Below are 19,475 nucleotides of genomic sequence, written 5' to 3'. Positions count from 1 at the left end.
CCAAATAACGACGGACAACTGGGTACTTCATACTATCCAGCACGGGTACCGCCTTCAGTTTATTTCGCCCCCACCCTCCCCGTCCCTCTTCAGGGACCCCTCTCACGAGCAATTCCTCCTACAAGAGGTCGAGACTCTGTTGAGCTTGGGTGCCATAGAGGAGGTGCCGCACGATATGCGGGGCAGGGGATTCTATTCCCGTTATTTTCTCATCCCCAAGGCGAAAGGAGGTCTCTGGCCTATACTGGACCTCCGGGAGCTCAACAAGTACCTGGTCAAGCTCAAATTTCGCATGTTATCCCTGGGGTCTATTATCCCCTCCCTGGATCCGGGTTTGCCGCCTTCGATATGAAGGACGCGTACTTCCATATCGCGATCTACCCTCCCCATCAACGCTACCTGCGTTTCGTGGTCAACAGTGCGCACTACCAGTTTGCGGTACTACCCTTCGGCCTGTCCACCGCGCCGAGGGTCTTCACCAAGTGCATGGCAGTAGTTGCTGCATCCCTCCGCCATCGTCACATTCACGTCTACCCGTATCTCGACGACTGGCTGGTTCGCGGACCATCCCGACAACTGGTAGCAGATCAAATGTCTGAAATACTATCCCTGTTTCAGGTACTGGGCCTTCTCGTCAATGCCGAAAAGTCCTCTTTGACTCCATCGCAGAGAGTGGAGTTCATCGGAGCGGTCCTCGACTCCACGGTGGCCAGGGCCTGCCTCCCTCGACCTCGGCACCAGACTATGGTGTCCATCATCCGGGACCTGCACACCTTTCCCACTACAACAGTTCGGTCCTGCCTACACCTCCTGGGTCACATGGCATCCTGCACGTTCGTCACCGCGTACACGAGACTGCGCCTTCGCCCATTTCAATCCTGGCTGGTGTCAGTGTACCGCCCGCACCGCGACTCCATAGACATGGTAGTCACAGTCACGAAACCGACCCTCAACTCCCTCAACTGGTGGCTGGACCCACAGGTTGTGTGTGCAGGAGTTCCGTTCCGCCCCCCTCACCCATCCGTCACCCTCACCATGCATGCCTCGGCGTTGGGATGGGGGGCCCACCTGGGCGACCTTCACACCCAGGGTCTCTGGTCGCCCCAGGAGCTCTCCCTCCACATCAACGTCAGGGAGCTGCGAGCAATCCGCCTGGCGTGCCACACCTTCCGCGCCCGTCTGCAAGGCCGATGCGTGGCGGTGTTCACGGACAACACGACGGCGATGTTCTATGTGAACAAGCAGGGCGGAGCCCGCTCCTCCCCACTCTGCAAGGAAGCGATGCTCCTGTGGGACTTCTGCGTGACCCACTCGATTCGCCTGGAAGCGTCCTTTCTTCCAGGAGTGCAGAACACACTGGCCGACCATCTCAGCAGGTCGTTCCTCGCCTACGAGTGGTCCCTACGCCCAGATGTCGTGCACACAATTTTCCGGAGGTGGGGGTTTCCCCAGATAGACCTGTTTGCCTCCAAGGAGAACAGAAAGTGTCACCAGTTTTGTTCGTACCAGGGTCGCTCTCCAGGCTCCCTGTCGGACGCATTCCTCTGCTCCTGGACGGATCACCTCCTCTACGCCTTCCCTCCTTTCCCGCTCATACACCGGGTGCTGCTCAAGCTTCGGAGGGACAGGGCCCTCCTCATACTCGTCGCTCCGGCCTGGCCAAGGCAGCATTGGTACACCCTGTTGCTCGAGCTCTCCGTTCAGGATCCCATGACCCTTCCGTTGTGGCCGGACCTCATCATGCAGGACTTCAGCAGACTCCGCCATCCGAACCTGCAGTCCCTCCATCTTACAGCTTGGTGCCTGCGTGGTTGACCCATGCAGAGAGGGACTGTTCGGCGGCAGTACAGCAAGTACAGCAGAAAGCCTGCTAGAGCAGAAAGCCTTCCACTCGCTCCACCTACCTCGCAAAATGGAAGCGTTTCGTGCTCTGGTGTGACCAACGCGGCCTCAATCCCTTCGTAGTCCCTATCCCTGCGATCCTGGTACCTTAAGGAGCAAGGTCTTGCGGTCTCCTCCTTGTAGGTGCACCTGGCAGCAGTGTCCACCTTTCGTCCATCCATGGGAGGTCGGTCCATCTTCTCCAACCTTAAAGGCCTGGACCGCTTGTATCCGACCTGGCGATTTACCACCTGGGATTTAAATCTCATTCTGCGCCTATGGCCGAGCCTCTGGCCACGTGCTCTCTGCTCTACCTCTCCTGGAAGACAGCCTTCCTAGTTGCAATTACGCAATTACATAGTTTCTGAGCTCCGTGCATTAACGGTTAGTCCACCATACACCGTATTCCACGGAGACAAGGTGCAGCTTCAGCCACACCCGGCCTTTCACCTCAATCAGGAGATCTTCCTCCCGGTCTTCTTCCCGAAGCCGCACACCTCACCTCGCGAGCAGCAGCTTCACACCCTCGACGTCCGCAGGGCCCTCGCTTTATATCGAAGCCCGCCGGCCCTTCGCGCCACAGCTGTTTGTAGCAGTTGCCGACCGCATGAAAGGCGAGCCGGTCTTCTCCTCGCGCGGATCCTCCTGGGTAACGGCATGTATCCGACATGCTACGAGCTTTCGCGTGCCACCATGCCGCCTCACCGCTCACTCGATGAGAGTGCAAGCCTCGCCGGCCTTCCTGGCCCATGTCCCCATCCAGGACATCTGTAGAGCGGCTACCTGGTCTTCTGTCCACACCTTCGCTTCCCACTACGCGTTGGTGCAGCAATCCAGAGACGATGCAGCCTTCGGCTCAGCAGTCTTACACTCTGCCACGTCTCACTCCAACCCCACCGCCTAGGTAAGGCTTGGGAATCACCTAACTGGAATGCATAGGAGCAATCACTCGAAGAAGAAAAGACGGTTACTCACCGTAGTAACTGTTGTTCTTCGAGATGTGTTGCTCCTATCCATTCCAGACCCACCCTCCTTCTCCACTGTCCGAGTAGCCGGCAAGAAGGAACTGAGGAGCGGACGGGCCGGCTGGGGTATATATTCAGCACCATGGCGGCGCCACTCCAGGGGGCGCCCAGCCGGCCCGCCGGAGTTGCTAGGGTAAAAATGTTCCAAAGAGCCGTGCACGCGCGGCGCGCACACCTAACTGGAATGGATAGGAGCAACACATCTCGAAGAACAACAGTTACTACGGTGAGTAACCGTCTTTTCCTCAACACCATCTCCTGGGGTTACACCCTCCAGTTTACCTCTACCTCGCCCAACCACCCTCCACCCCCGTCCTTCCTGGGGGACCCCTCTCACGAGGCTCTGCTTGAGCAGGAGGTGGGGCGGCTCCTTGGCCTAGGAGCGGTGGAAGTGATGCCAGTGGAGGTCAAACGCAAGGGCTACTACTCCCGCTATTTCCTTATCCTGAAGGCCAAAGGAGGGCTCAGCCCATTCTGGACCTGTGAGGCCTGAACCGGTACATGGTGAAGCTCAAGTTCCGTATGGTCTCCCTGGCCTCCATCATTCCCTCCCTGGATCCTGGGGACTGGTACACTGCCCTCGAGCTGCAGGACGCGTACTTCCACATCCATATATTCGAGGGGCACAGACGCTTCCTCCGTTTCACGGTTTGGCGGGAGCACTACCAATTTACAGTCCTCCCGTTTAGCCTGTCCGCTGCCTCCAGGTGTATTTACAAAGTGTATGTTGGTGGTAGCAGCCTACCTCAGGCACCGCGGGGTCCAGATCTTCCCCTATCTGGATGACTGGCTGGTCAAGGGCAGCTCCTGGTCGCAGGTGTGGGATCACGTGGCGCTCCTGTCCATCTGTGCCACTTTGGGCCTGTTGGTAAATGATACCAAGTCCACGTTAGTCCTGGTACAATGCATAGAGTTTATCAGGGCGGTCCTGGACGCCATGTCGGCCAGAGCCTCCCTCCCTCAGGACAGATTCGAGACCCTGAAAAGGCTCATCGGCACGGTCACAAGGTTTCCAGTGACAACAGCCAGAGCGTGCCTCCAGCTCTTAGATCACATGTCGGCGTGCATGTATGTGGTCCGCCACGCCAGACTCAGGATGAGGTCCCGTTCAGAGGCAGGCCCCCGTCGATGGAACTGGTGTCCGATGCATCAGACCTGGGTGGGGAGCCCAGGTGGGAGACATTCAGGCTCAAGGTCTGTGGTCTGTGCAGGACCTGGCCCTCCACATAAATGTCAAGGAGCTCAGGGCGGTGAGGCTGGTGTGCATGGCTTTCTGCTCACACCTGGAGGTCAGAGTTCTCATGAACAACTCGGCCTCAATGTTTTACGTCAACAGGCAAGGCGGGGCCCGATCCTCTGCCCTTTGCCAGGAAGCCCTCAAGCTGTGGGACTTCTGTATAGCCCACGACATTTGCCTACAGGCCTACCACCCTACCGGGTGCCCGGAATTCACAGGTGAATCGCTTGTGCAGGGACTTCTCCTCTCAGCACGAGTGGTCTCTTCACCCAAGAGTGGGGAACTCCCCCGGTGGACCTGTTTGCAACTCGGCAGCTAGACGGGTCTCGGAACTCAGGGCCCTGACCTCCGAGCCCCCGTATATGGTGTTCCATAAGGATAAGGTCCAGCTCTGTCCACATCCATCGTTCCTCCCAAAGGTGGTCTCTGCCTACCACATGGGTCAGGATATTTTCCTGCTGGTCCTCTGCCCCAAGCCCCCCTGTCCAGTGAGGAGCGCCACCTCCACATGCTGGATGTGCGATGTGCTCTGGCTTTCTACCTGGAGCGGACAAAACTGTTCAGAAAGTTCTCACAGCTGTTCATCGCCTCAGCCGAACACATGAAGGCTCGGCTGATCTCGATGCAGCGGCTCTCCAACTGAATCACATCGTGTATCTGTACCTGTTATGACCTGGCGGGAATCCCCCCGCCATCAGTTGTGAGGGCACACTTGACTAGGGCTCAGGACATTTGTAGGGCTGCTACGTGGTCTTCAGTTCACACTTTCACCTAGCATTATGCGATCGTCTCCAAAACCAGGGAGGACGCTGGGTTCAGCAGGGCTGAAGAATCTGTGAACTCCTACCCACCTCCAACAGATATAGCTTGGAATCACTTATTGTGGAATACACATAAGCAATCATTCAAAGAAGAAAAGACAGTTACCTTTTTCGTTAACTGGTGTTCTTCGAGATGTGTTGCTCATGTCGGAGTTGTCTGGCAAGAAGGAACTGAGGGTGGGGGGAGCGCGCAGCGCCCCTTATACCGCGCCATAGAGGCGCCACTCCAGGGGTTGCTAGGGGTGCTCCCCTACGGGTACTGCTAGGGGGAAAACTTCTGACACTAGTGCACGTGGCGAGCACGCACATCTATTGTAGAATAGACATGAGCAACACATCTCGAAGAACACTAGTTACAGAAATGGTAACTGTCTTTTCCCCTCTGTTCAGCACTGGTGAGGCCACATCTGGAGAATTGAGTCCAGTTTTGGGGCCCCCAGTACAGAAAGGATGTGGACAAATTGGAGAGAGTCCAGCAGAAATGATCAGGGGGCTGGGGCACATGACTTACGAGGAGAGGCTGAGGGAACTGGGCTTGATCAGTCTGCAGAAGAGAGGAGGGGGAATTTGATAGCAGCCTTCAAATACCTGAAAAGAGGTTCCAAAATGGATTGAGCTTGGCTGTTCTCAGTGGTGGCAGATGACAGAACAAGGAGCAATGGTCTCAAGTTGCAGTGGGGGAGGTCTAGGTTGGATATTAGGAAACACTGTTTCACTAGGAGGGTGGTGAAGCACTGGAATGGGTTACCTAGGGAGGTGGTGGAATCTCCATCCTTAGAGGTTTTCAAGGCCTGGCTTGACAAAGCCCTGGCTGGGATGATTTAATTGGTATTGGTCCTGCTTTGAGCAGGAGGTTGGACTAGATGACCTCCTGAGGTCTCTTCCAACCCTAGTCTTCTATGATTCTGTGAATTATAAATAAATCTTAAATTTGATTATTCATTATGCTTCTTTGTTTATCCACACAGACATTTTTATTCCAAATGTATCTTTATCTCTAGAACTAGTTCAAATACTAAAATGGTACTACAATAACTTTGTTCTTTATACTCTCATCATGTGAAAGTTTGTCATTTGTTCCTCAATTTAAAATAAGGGGCTAACAAAGATGTATATGTAGCCCAGGGAATTTGTGGGACTTTCACTTGCATACCCATCGAGTAAGCAGAATACACAACATTCTGTTATGGAGCAGAATATGCAGTGTTGTTCAACTCCAGGTGTCTTTAACCTGGCACTATAAAGCTTGGGTTAGGCAAAGCTACATCTGCTAATGTGTCATAAATAAAGCCTTTCAAACACAGATATTCATTCCCAATGAAGAAATCCAATGTGCATGTCATTGCACAGGCCTTTCTCTTTCTTTTTTGATTTTCACATTTCACAGACAGTTGAAAAAACTTGTGTCATTCTGTTTCTCTAGAATTTAACATTTTATGTAAAGCTAATTATGAGAATGTCCTATAGTAACAGATGAAATACTAAAATTACATGCTAGTTCCCATTAAGTGTGTTATTTTCAGAATATGTCTAGTCCTATAAGACAACTTGCAAATTAAAACATAATCTCCTTTGATTTGTAGATTCAAGATGCAGCAAGTCAAGGCTTGAAGTTTGTTGGAATTATACCTCAGTACAATTCCCAGGTGAACTCCCAGGCCTTCACCGCAGTGGCACCCACCAGTAACAACTCTGCACAACCACAAGATGTCAAAAATACATCAAACTATTCAGAGGATCATGCTTCATTGGATAGCAAGAAAGCAGATGATGCCAATGGATGCAGTGCACCAGCCCCAAGTGAGGAAAATGCTGGCCAGAGTGTAGAGCTCAGTGGGGATGTAAGAGGGGAAGAACCAGTTACTGAGCATCTGAGCTTAAACTCTGCAGGGGAGAATGGAGAGCAGTTTCAAGGAGAGAGCCCGAGTGTTTCACGAAGACTCAGAGAAGCAACAGAGAATCAAGAAGGGGTAGCACAAAGCGACACATCAGCATTGTGTACAGAACCACTTACTGGAAGTAAGTACTGTAGTGACCTCCGATATGAACAAGCAAGTTTTAAACTGCCCTTGTTATGATCACAGCATCTTGGAAGAGTGATTGTAGCATTGCAACAGGGAAAAGATGCGCACTATGAATAATAAAACCTTTTAACCCACTTTTCAACTTGGCTGCACACTTCATAATCATTTAATCATGAGTTTTTAGGCATTCATAGGAGCAATAAAAGATCAGGCACAACTCCATTGTGACCAATTAGGTTTATCCTTCTGTGCTATTTTAGTGGGGTTGTCGTTTGCAGGGGGCAGTTGTCGTCTCAGATTTGGGCTTCCCTCTTTAACTTATTTTTGCCTCTTTCTCACATGGAAAGTTCATATGCTTGCTGTTCATCTGGGTTTGTTTGCTACTGCTCCCTGCTTGTGGTACTGAAGTCCTCAGAGCTCCTGAGCTTGGTTGATTTTGATCTACTACTTCCCCATCTGAAAAGATGATAATGTGCCTGAGAAGGCTTTACAGTTCTCATTCACAAATGGGACAGTCCTCAAACCCTTTCAGTGTGTATCAGCACCACTGTAGGTGAACAGATAGCAGAAAATAAACCAGGCCAAGAGTTCTGAGAACACAGAGGATCTAGACTCTCAGACCAGTGGAGATGGGAGTTGCAGATCTCCAGTTAGGACAGCATCAGATAGCAGTAAGAGGGAAGGGATAGTTATTCATGGTAAATGTTCATTCTCATTACACTTGATCATTTTCATCTTCTTATTCCAGGGCCACCCGGGGGCGGGGCAAGTGGAGCAATTTGCCCCAGGCCCCGGGCTCCGCAGGGGCCCCCACGAGAGTTTTTCGGGGCCCCTGGAGCGAGGTCCTTCACTTGCTTCCGGGGGCCCCAGAAAACTCTCGCAGGGCTGGGGCCCCCGGAGCTTCTTCCGCTCTGGGTCTTCGGTGGCAATTCGGTGGTGGTGGGGTCCTTCTGAGGGACCTCCCCGCCACTGAATTGCCGCTGAAGACCTGGCACTTCAGCGGCGGGTCCCACTTCGGCAGTAATTTGGCGGCAGGGGGGCCCCGCCGCGGGTCTTCGGGGCACTTCGGCGGCAGGTCCCGGAGCGGAAGGACCCTTCGCTGCCGAATTACCGCCGAAGCAGGTGTCCCCCGCCGCCGAAGAACCCAGGCCCCCTGAATCCTCTGGCCAGCCCTGTCTTATTCTTATGTATTTGTTAGTGGAGGGTGGTTCATCATAAACTATTTTCCTTTGTCTGTTTTGTTGTCCTCTAGTTGCACATTCTACTTTAAATGTGCCATTTTGCACCACTAAAAAAAAATCTTGGCAGGGAGATGCCACCAGACTCCCTATTTGATCTGTTTACTTCTGTGTGGGGTACTCAGTAGCTTCACCTGCAATTACAAATAAGACACGGGTTAGAACAATTTAGAAACACACAGTGTCATTGGGGGAAGGAAATGTTTACTCTTACCTTTTCCCAAATTATTCTGAATTGAATCTCATGATTAACAATTAGACCTTATAATATTTTTCCCTTTCTTGTCTAGCTTCTTATAAAACACTTTTTACACTAGTTTCTCATACTGTTTTGCTTAGTTGTCCATTTGGTATTAATTATTACTTTATATAATGAAATCCCACCTTAATTATTTTCACAACCATCATCTCCTTGGTTGTAGTTTATTCCCATGCCTTATATTTTACATAAGCACGTCCAAACTGTTCTGTTCCTCTTAGGATTCTATATCTGATAGTGAGAGTGACTTCTTAGCCTCCTCCATAGAATATTGGCCTGATTATTTGTATTTTTACATAACTAAGTTTTGAGGGGGGCTGAATCAAACTGGCCAGCTTTTACTATACTTTCTTCATTGTTTGTGGGACAGTAAAGCAGCCAGATTTATCCAAAGTATATCCCAAAGTGGTTGCATTTGTCTCTTATTAGAATAGTTTATCTGGATTTGTATTAGACCCTTATGCATCTCAGCATTGTATTTGCATTTGCAACTGCTTCTAAACAAGGAGTATATCCAGTTCAGCCAGGCAAGTTACTCTCTCTTTCTTACATAAGAGTACTTTTCAGAATACTCATGTTCCACGTTTTATTTTCTCCTTAGCTTTACACTTTTCTACACTGAATTGTATGAGCCTCTTACTGCATTTGCCCATTCTTGTAGTCTGTGCAATGTATTATGAAGTTTATCCAGGTCATTGGATACATAAAGTCAGGAAAACCCGATTCTAATCTGATTTCCTGAAAGGCACCACTTGTCTGTCTGCCACAAACGGTTTCCATTCCCTAATTCCATCTATCTACGGACTCTGAGATAGCTCATCTGTGCCCAACTTTCTGACAATTGTACTGAACCTTTTAGTTGTGGAACTTATTTTAAGGCCTTCTGGAAACCCCCAAAAATTTCACCCCAGCTGCTGATTCACTAGACAAGATCTTCAGTTTCTCATTCTCTGCTGACCTTCTTTGTTTAACTTCTTTCTTTGAGTGCTTTCTGATTTGAGAGTACTTCTCAGCCAGTGTGCGGGTTGAGTAATGCTTCCATTTTCCAAGAATGAGGATCGGAGAAGACAATTTTATGAAGTATCTCACCGGTAGCTGGATTTTTCCAAATATATTGTCCCCACCATATAGCTGATTTCTTTATTATTCTTGAGTGCCCGTGAGTTCTTTCAGTGCTTCCTTTTTCTTCCCTGGAAAATGAATTTCAGTCTTTGGCATCAACCCTTCATCCTCCCTTGTGAACACTGAATCCTTGCATAATTTTTGCATTGTTTCCCTTTTCTTTCACCACACAGTCTCTGCTCTCTCTTGGACTTTTCTTCTCCTGAATTCATCTTTTTTAAATGGTTGTAGTATTTGTTACAGTTTGTGCAGTCTTCATTTCATTATTTAATTTAGGGTATGTCTATACTGTTGCTGGATGTTTAATTACCAGCTTGTGTAGACATGCCTGCACTAGCTTTGATTGAGCTAATGTGCTAAAAACAGCAGGGTAGCCACGGCGGCATGGGAGGCAGGATAGGCTGTCCACTCAAGAATTTATGTAGGGTCTTGGATGGGATTGTAGTCAGGCAGCTAGCTTGTGCTGCCACTGTAGCTACACTGCTCTTGTAGCACTCTAGCTTAATCAAAACTGACATGTGTATGTCCACCTGAGTTGGAAATTACATCTCCAGCTGCAATATAAATGAACCCTTTGTGTTTCTCATTCTTACACTCTTACAATGTCATTTTTACGCTAGCTGATCTGTGTCTTTGCCTAATTATTTTGTAGAGCCCACATGACTTTTTCTCATTTTTTATTACTCTTTGCATGTCTTTGTTTATCCACATTGACCTTTTTCTATTCCCATGTGTATGTATTGCCAAATATTGTATACAACTCACTGGCATACAGTACTTTCTCACAAGAAATTCTTCCAAGTGCTTTTCCCACCTGCCTTTGTGTTGTCACCTAGCTAATTCTCCCCTTATGTAGAAGTTGTTCTCTTGACTTTATTATCTGTATCTACTGTTACATTCTTGAGCCAACATGTTTATTTTTATACCTGTAAAGAGCCAATCCCCAGCTTAGCTACACAAATAATAGTAGTAGTAGTAGTAGTTGAACATTTCTCTTTTCTGGTTTTTTTTCTTTACTGAATTCCTCTCTTCTCTTATTTCTTTTGAAATTCAGAATCTTTGTCCTTTCTGCTTGTATACCTGTCAATAATTGAACCATTATTGACAGTGGCTTTCATCAAGGGGTCCTCCAAACCTGGATTGAGAATGATTTTAAATGTACATGTAACCAGGATTAAATATTTTGAGTAACAGTTCAGAAAATACCATGCTTTCTGAACTGTACTGAAGAGGATTTTGATCTTTTTACACTTTGCTGAAAATCATTGTCAATAATGGTCTATTTTCAAGTGTAGACAGGACTTCTTTGATATCAAGTTAGTTCTGATTACAAACCAGACCAGATTTTTCTTGCTAATGTTTGTTTACCTACATTTACACTTTCACTCACGTCATCAAGGGCCTGGACTAATGCCTATTAAGGCCAATGAAAGAATCCAGTTAACCACAAATGTGTGTAGGATCAGACCTGCACAGCTCAAAACCAAATCAAAATAGCCTACCTCCCTACTTCCCTTTATTTCTAAGTTTAAAAGTGTTATAGTTATCATATCCACAAAAAACCTTCTCCATTTATTTCTACCTTTAATAATCATGTCCTGGTTTATCTCCAGATAGTTAGCATCTTTCCTGATTTATTTATGTTCTCTGTTTATATGCTTTTTTGAGTATTATACCCTTTTGAGTCACCTTATCATCACTTTGTTCTTTCTAAACAAGTGGTGTGTAGTGAGTGAATTCCTGTGAACATCCCCTTGGTGGTGTTAATTTTGAGATATGTCTCTTCTCTGCATCCCCTTCCTCCAGGACCCATCAGCTGTTGTTTCCCAACCTTCCTTTATATAGAGAGAGTATTGAGCTCTTCTCTGAGGTACACTCTCTGTACTTGATTAAGCCTTCATTAGCTTTTCGCTCTCCACCATGCTTACTTCAACCAGGCTTTAGCTAAGTCATTGGCATTGTAATCCTATGGAACCCAGTTCCACCATCTTTGTTCACAGTAGTGACTTACTCTAAATTGTCCCTGTTTGCTTTGTGTTCTTTTAGTTCCACGATGAGGCCTCCATGAGAAAGAACTGTCAGAGTGACTGTATCATAGTAACACCTGAGATTAGAAGATATTACCTTTACAATATAATATGAGATACTTCCAAGTTAATGGGCTTCCTGAATGTTTTATTGTTTTTATTCCCTTTGAAAAAAAAATCAGTTCAAGTGGGGTTCATTCCTGCTGTGTTTGAAATCAATGGGAGCTTTACCATTGACTTCACTAGGCCATTAATCAGGCCACTAATATGTAAAATAACAATATATGAATATTTTTAATTTTAGACGTTTTACTGTTAAATTAGTGTTCCTTCCTTCCTGGGAGTTTTGATTATCTCTTTAACTCCCACTTAGCCCCAATATTGCAGATGTCTGTGGTGATTTTGTTGTCTACTGAGACTTACCTAATGATGAGATTAAATTAATCGCTCCTCAGGTGGGCTGGAAGCTACATTACACACACCAGTATCTAGCTAATGCCCTTATCTTTAGGGATCTTCACAATTCCACTTTTCCTTCCTGTTCTTCTGCTCATCTCTTACTGCTTTGCCTCTTCTCAGACCCATTTGGCCTCTATATTTGTTTGATCCACTGTGAATTCCTGATCTTGGCTCTCCCACTTGCCATTTCCGTGCGCAACCCATATAACACCAGAATAAGTTATTTACTTCTTTAGTGGAAGGTCATATCATTGGAAATGTTACTTGTCCTAAATTTGCAGTAAGATCTCAGATTTGAGCTATGTTCTTGATATCACAGTTAGTAGCTATCTCCTTTGTGGCGCTTACACAAAGGCAAACAAGTATACAATTTGGGTGAATTTGCTAGTAATATATTCTACAATGATAAATTTTACTAGTAAAACTCATTTGTTTCTACTATGTTATTTATTTATGCTGGTTGACTCTCCTTCTGAGCAGGAGTTCCATATTACAACTAGTAAATATTTATATTATGATAAGGCTCCAGTCAGGATTTGGGACCCTGTTGTGCTGGGTGTTGTATAAACACGTAAAGGAGATGACCCTGCTCTGAAGGGTTACAACAGAAAGACAAGCAGACAAAAGGAGAAGGATCTGATTATGATAGTTATAATAGGAAACAATAATTATAATATCACAATATGTTTGTTTATAGTCTTACTATTTAAAAACTTTTTTTTAGCAATGGAAATATTTGCTATCTTCAACAAGCCAAAGACTCAACAAAGATGCAGCCAGTACTATACTGTGATGATTCCTATGAAGATCTCCAGGAATGGGCAGACTGTCAACAGCTTAGAAGCAAATTGGCTGGAGCACATGACAGATCACTTCAGGAAAGGAGGCTTGCTGGTGAATGCCATCTTCAGCCTTGGAATGGTAAATGGTATGGAATTTACTGAAAGCACTACCTTGTGACTCTTTTTCCTTTTAAGGGGCTTACTGTAGTTGAAGAGAAGACATTTGGTGCGTGTTTTTAGGATAAGCCAAAGCAGATTTTATTTTTGATCAACCTATTTCAGTGATGGAAATAGCCAAGTACAGGAAATACTTTGGTGATTGAATGAGGAACCCTGAGATCATGCGTTATATTTTATGTACATTGTAGAGATGCTTCTGCAATCACAGAAGTATGCAAACACAGATAGTATCCGTTTATTTACACGAGTCAGTTTTTGATCTTTAATCTTTGAAGTTTTAACAAAGAATAGTCTGGTTTTTTTAACTACACTCTGGAATCACATACCATACGTGCAGATTACTTGTAGATTTCACCCCCACAGCAGCTTGTGAAATAGTATCTCAACATTTTAAAGCAGTTGAAATAAACTAAGGGAGGCATTTCCTATAAACTGCTGTGCTGTACACTGCTTCTGGGTCTGAGTGTAGGTCACTGCAAAGACACTACTGATTCCGTTTATCCATTATAATCAGTCTGTCTAGGTTCTTACACAGCACCCATCACCTGAGTACTTCACAAAATTACAAAATGTACATATAAATCTCTCTTTTACTTTGCCTTCTCCGATCTGGAGTGTGTGATGGAGAAGTGAGGTGGTTCATTTGTTTTGTTGATGTTATAGTAAGAAGAGTAGATCAAAGAAATGAGTGGTTTTGTTCTGAAAATTAAGCATCATTGCCAGGATTTGAACTCTGCTTTCTTGGCTCCACAACCAATACTTAGAATATAGTTGGCCACAATGCTTTACTTAAAATCAAGCCCTCAGCCCTCTTACAGAGAGGGACAATATTGACTTAGGTGTTCAGGACCCAGGAAGGATGGGAAGGAAAAGACGGGCCAAGGGAGGGAAAATATTAGGACAAAACAAATGTTCCGGTCATAGACAACAAACTAACTTTCTTGGAAGAATATGATAGTAGTCCTCTCACGACTAGAGAAATAAGGGCCTGATCCTGTGACTGCTGAGTGCCTTCGCATTCCCCTGACTTCACTGAGTTTGCTTAGCCACTCCTCAGTAGTAATTCACTGGATAGAGCGCTGATTTGGGGGCACAAGGTTTGTGGCAAAGTGAGACAAGGACTGCTGCCAGAGGTTTTCTTCCTCTTTTGCTGCTGGCAAAAGTCTCTTGGCCAATGATAAAACACAAGAAAATTAATTTATCCTGTTAAAATTCAATTGGGAAATGAACAGTCACTCCTAATTTTTCATTCTGCAACAAATAGCAGCAAAGAGAAGGTCCAAAGTTCACATGATGGAATGCTTTCTCAGAGCTTCCTGGCGAGTCCTGTAATTGCTAGTTAACTTGCTTAGAAACAAATGGTCATTTATTTTGTGTATATAAAAATTGCAATTTATAAAGTATGAGTCACTGAGCCTGATCTGCCCAATTATGTCTGCTTTTTAATGCAAGTATTTATTCCTGGCCCCTCATCAGTGTACTGTTAAACACAGCAGATGAAAAGTATTCTTTTGTTATTTAAACATTAAAAGTGCTTTTACATAATATTGCTCTGGGGGAGGTTCATGCACTCAGATACTATGTTGAAGAGAGCTTGGAAAATGCCTACACACAGCAGTGAAGAGGGATTAGAGGCTGAGTCTTAAATGTTGTTTATTTTCTGAACAAACTGAATAGTACAGTTAGTTTAGAATTGTGTAAAAATGGCCAGATCCAGAGTTAAGATAGAGTAAAGGTTGTAAACAGACAATTAATTTGCAATATTATTAGAATTTTATTGTTGCGAAAGCAAAAAGTTTGAAAATCAAGAAAAAAAGTATGGAAATAATGAATTTAGAACATTGTTGTTGACTCAACCTAAATGTCACGAGGCTTAAAAATAGTCAGTATGGTGCCAACACCATCCTTAACTCTGCTGTTTATCCTTGATCACTTTCAATTCCGGGCCCTAGACCTTCACTGTATAAACTGTGGCTAAACCCACTCAGTAGCAGATAGACGCCTGCCCTTTTACTACCTTCATGGTAAAGATCAAAGACTACAACATCTAGGTGTCCCTGTTTCTCCATGAGATGATAGCACTTGACTCTATCCATTTACTCTCCCAGTATTAGTCAAAAACCTCATATTCCAAACACAGATCAGAAGTCAAATTTTCTATATTCATCCAGAACTAATGAGTTATGGGCCCTCCATAGTCTAATTGCCCTTCTAAGATGGGCTTGAAATCCTCCCGTACCTGAGGGAGCTTGGAAGTGTAGCTGCAGGTTATGTCATTGGAGAACAAAAGACCATATTATTGTGAGTCATATATAATATATAAAGATTTTCATGTGACAGCTAGTGCAGTTCTTCCACCAGTAAGAAGAGGCTAGATGAAGGCAAATAGGGTCAGAGTTAAGCGTGGTGTTTGATACTTTAGATGAGTATTTCCAGATTTGATGATGTTTAGGTTTTTTGTTGATTTACAGTCCTCTAAATTCTTAGTTTTCCTACATTTGCTTGTTACCTTAACTATGAATTTCCAACTTTTGGACTTTTAAAAAATATCTACAATGTTTAAAAAAAATAGAAGAATTGCTTGGAAAACCAAAATGTTTGGGACATTACTGGTCACACTGGACAGTAGTCATTGGTCACTTATGCTGTGTGTGTGTGTGTGTGTGTGTGTGTGTGTGTGTGTGTGTGTGTGTGTGTGTGTGTGTGTGTGTGTGTGTGAGAGAGAGAGAGAGAGAGCTCAGCCAAAGGCTAACACACAGATCACACGCCAAGTAGAATTTATGCCAGTATGTTTCACTCAGTAAAAACAATAACAACGTAAAGGTTAGCTTCAGAGATGAGGTGGCTTAATAGTTCAAAGACAGCTGTGGGAAAATTGTTGTCCACTAGTATAGCTGTCATGATAAAATAAGAAATCTTTTTCCATACCCTTCATTTAAATCACAAGCAAGAACATTACAGCAGCATTTTGCCAATAGACCTGCATCAAATATTTATACAGCCAAATGAAAATAGCTTTTTGTGAACAATGGGGGAGAATCTTTACCTTAATAAAAAATGCAGTGATAATGGACCATTTGTTGGTAAAGGAGGGTGATTTAACCTTTGTATTCTGAGCCTTCAGTCTGAGAAAGAATGAAGTTGCATGAGCTAAGAGGATGGAGAGGAAAATGACACCATGAACCAGACAAAATCGAAACATGGTTTGTTTTAATAGCATGACCAGCTGTGTGGCCCAATGAACCGCTGCTAATGGAAATGGCCCAATGTTTGATTGCAACACAGGGCTTGCTAACTTAGTATTTGAGAATTAACTGGATGAATATAATACACTGACTTCCAAGAGATTAATCACACTAATGAAGAGTTTATTGAAAGATGAGAAAAACACACAGGAATCAGGGAGACATTAAACTGCTGGCATGGTAGATGGTGTAACTACTGCAGACTACTGTAGGAATTGTAAAAAAGAGTCTTGTTGTGTGGCCTGCAAAGTTTTGGATGACTATTTTTCTAGACTCGAGACATGATGGTTCTGTCCCAGAACACACATGTTCTTGCACATTAGGGTATATACTTTGGGTATATCTACAATGTCGAGCTGAAGATATAAATTCTAGCTCACGGCGACATACCCACACTAGCTCTGACAAAGCTAGTGTGCTAAAAATAGAGTGTAGCTGTGGCAGTGCAAGCAGCAGGATGGGCTAGCCAACCCAAGTACATAACTGTCCAAGATGCTGGGACTGCACTTGGGGTGTCTAGCCCCTCCTTCTGCCCATGCCACTCTGTCCACACTTTATTTTTAGTGCACTAGCTCGATCAGAGCTAGTGTGGGTATATCAACTTGAACTGGAATTTACAACTCCAGCTCGAAGTGTAGACATACCTTTAAATATCTTCATTAGGTGGAGCTCATAATACACTCTGGGGACTCCTTGCACCCCTCTATTTCCCCTGCCCGCAAGCACCCTGTGTGTCTCCTTTGCATCGCCCTTTATTTCAGGGACTCCCTGCAACTCCCTCTTCCCCTTCCCATGTGCCAGCAGTATCGAGTGTCCCCCATTCCCACCTCCCCCCATGGCAATGAGTCTGTGCCCCATAATTCTTCTTCCCCCCAGCTCCACTGCAGGGTCCCCCTTTCTCTACCAAGGCCACATGCTCTTTGTGGATCCCCATGCCTGCCTCTACCCTCCTTCCACCACATACCAGGGCACCTCTTCTTCCCCATGCATCCTTTCCCCCCACCATTATTATTTCTCTTCTTTCTGTGTGGGAGATAAGTCATTCAGGTTGTCAACATGTTAAATGCTATTGAGAAGGCAGGAAGAAATGAGATAGGGATATTGCTGTGCTAGAAGTTTTTGATGGGTTCTATCAACTGATGTTTTTTATCTATAGATAATTACAGAGTGCTGTGGCTCTGCTAAACAGATGCCGGGGCTCTGTGTGTCCCCCATTTCTCCCCTTCCAGTTTTCTGATTTCCTCTCCTAAATCAATAGGGTTCTGCCAATTGATACCTGAAACATTCCCTGAAATTTTGGAATTGGTCAAAGATGGGGTTCAGAAGTCATTGCATTATAGACGGCCAAGAAAATGCCATCAGGCTGAGCGCATGCCCTTGCAAGTTCAGCCAATGATAGACTAATTCTCAAAAAGATGCATACAGTGCCTCAGGTGGCACATGACCAGGATTTATCACCGAATTTGGTCCGCTGGTTGTATCATTAGCTTCCCTGGCTTGGGACGGGTACTGATGGAGAGTGCGACATGAACACTGATCCAGGCCCCCCGCACTGTTTATTTACATATGTGAATGCTGTGAATTGTGCATGAGTAGATTAATATGCAGTGGAATGAGGCACACATGATGATTTCAGAGTGGGCTCAGACGTGTGTGCTGGTTTGTTTTGAACCTTCAAGCATGGGTGGGTGAGCAGGTGGAGGCTACAGTTATGCAAGTGTATGAAAATATATTTTATTGGATTTTTGTATAGACCATAACCTGCACAAAGCATCTACTACCACATATAACCTTTCTCTTGTATGATTTAGACCAGTGTATTGTTAGTTCATCTACAACACTTTATTTCTTGGCTATCCCTGCCATTATGATCGCCTGTTGGGCATCCTAACAGTTGAGGGGTGACCAGACCTGTTCCTTTTAAGAGAAGAGGTTAATCTGTCTCAGTGGTTTCACAAACTTGTATCCTTTCAAAAACTTCAATCAAAAACACATACAACATTAACTCCATGTAAATCTGTTCCATGCCAAACTTATCAGACTGAGTCACAGATGTGGAAAATCCATTTCCAAGGTTTGAGAAGTGAAATAAATCCCTGCCATAGGATTTTGGAGCTTTATTGCTATGCATTCCAGTTTTACTTTTTTCCACTACTTTACATGGTTCTATTTATCCCTTAGTGTATTTATTCAGCTTCACTTAACCCCCTTCCTCTGTTTTTGGTTCGACAATGTGGTAATCTGGCTAGTGGCTCTCTTTTGATGCTGCTTCATTGCCTCTGATATTGTCTTCAGTTGGTGCGTTTTTGAATTTCAAGTAGTGTAACTGTTTATCTGTGTTGTTCCCCCCGCCCTCCCCTGCACAAAAGAGATGGGTGCTTTATGCAAAGATGTTGTGCAGCTTGGCCCAGATAGAATAGACAAACTGCTGCTCCCAGTGCCAGGAAGGTACAATGAAATTAGGTTTCCTAATATTTATTCTGAGTTGGGGGGGCATACTTCTAGGTACAGGCAGATATTTTCCTTATATATACCTTCCCTCTTCTGTCTCACTGCTAAAATAGAATAGTAATAAGTAATATTCAAACCTTGCACTTACATAATGTTTTATATCTGTAGCTCTCAGAGCTTTTGCAAAAGCAAGCATTATTATCCCCATTTTACAGATGTAGTAACTGAGAGGTTAAGTGACTTGCCTAAAGTCAGAGAGTAAGTAAGACTGATTCTGGAATTGAATCTCAGTCTTTTATATATCAGCCTTGAGTCCCTTCTTCGGATCCCTATCTTAAAAAATTAAAGGGCTTGTTTGAGCTTTGCCATTCATTCTGTTGCTGGACGTAGATTTGGCATGTGCACTTTCTACATAAATTGGGTCATATTTAGCATCTAAAGCTAAGTCCTACAAGTGCCATTTTTGAATGAAATATACAAGATACTCCCTGGCCAGCCATGTGCATATAGTGAGCACTTGTCTGAGTCTCCACATTTTCTAACCTGTACCCTAGCTCCTTAGTCAGCTTTTTAGTTATTCATTAACAGAAATTTCCTTTCTTGTTTGAACAGAGTGATCCACTTGAGCCCAGAAAAGAGGTGCCTTTTGGACAGGTCATTGCTTTGTAGTCCAATTTGTCTAGTTTGCAGTCCAGTGGTTTAAGGACAGAAAGTACGGATCAAG

At 45.0% G+C, this 19,475-nt stretch overlaps 1 protein-coding gene across 4 annotated transcripts in view; it reads left to right on the top strand.

Moving 5' to 3' along the window:
* RFTN1 (raftlin, lipid raft linker 1) overlaps positions 1–19,475 on the top strand; it is a 124,625-nt gene that overhangs the window by 73,581 nt on the left and 31,569 nt on the right. For all 4 annotated transcript variants that reach the window (XM_039521570.1, XM_039521569.1, XM_039521568.1 and 1 more), the window contains 2 exons: positions 6,548–6,983; positions 12,818–13,021. In XM_039521570.1, the coding sequence (XP_039377504.1) occupies positions 6,548–6,983; positions 12,818–13,021 (640 nt within the window). The remainder of the gene's footprint in view (positions 1–6,547; positions 6,984–12,817; positions 13,022–19,475) is intronic.

Source organism: Mauremys reevesii, linkage group 2 (genome assembly GCF_016161935.1).
Source record: "Mauremys reevesii isolate NIE-2019 linkage group 2, ASM1616193v1, whole genome shotgun sequence".
Classification (NCBI taxonomy): domain Eukaryota; kingdom Metazoa; phylum Chordata; order Testudines; family Geoemydidae; genus Mauremys; species Mauremys reevesii.
This window is presented reverse-complemented; position numbering and strand designations above follow the sequence as displayed.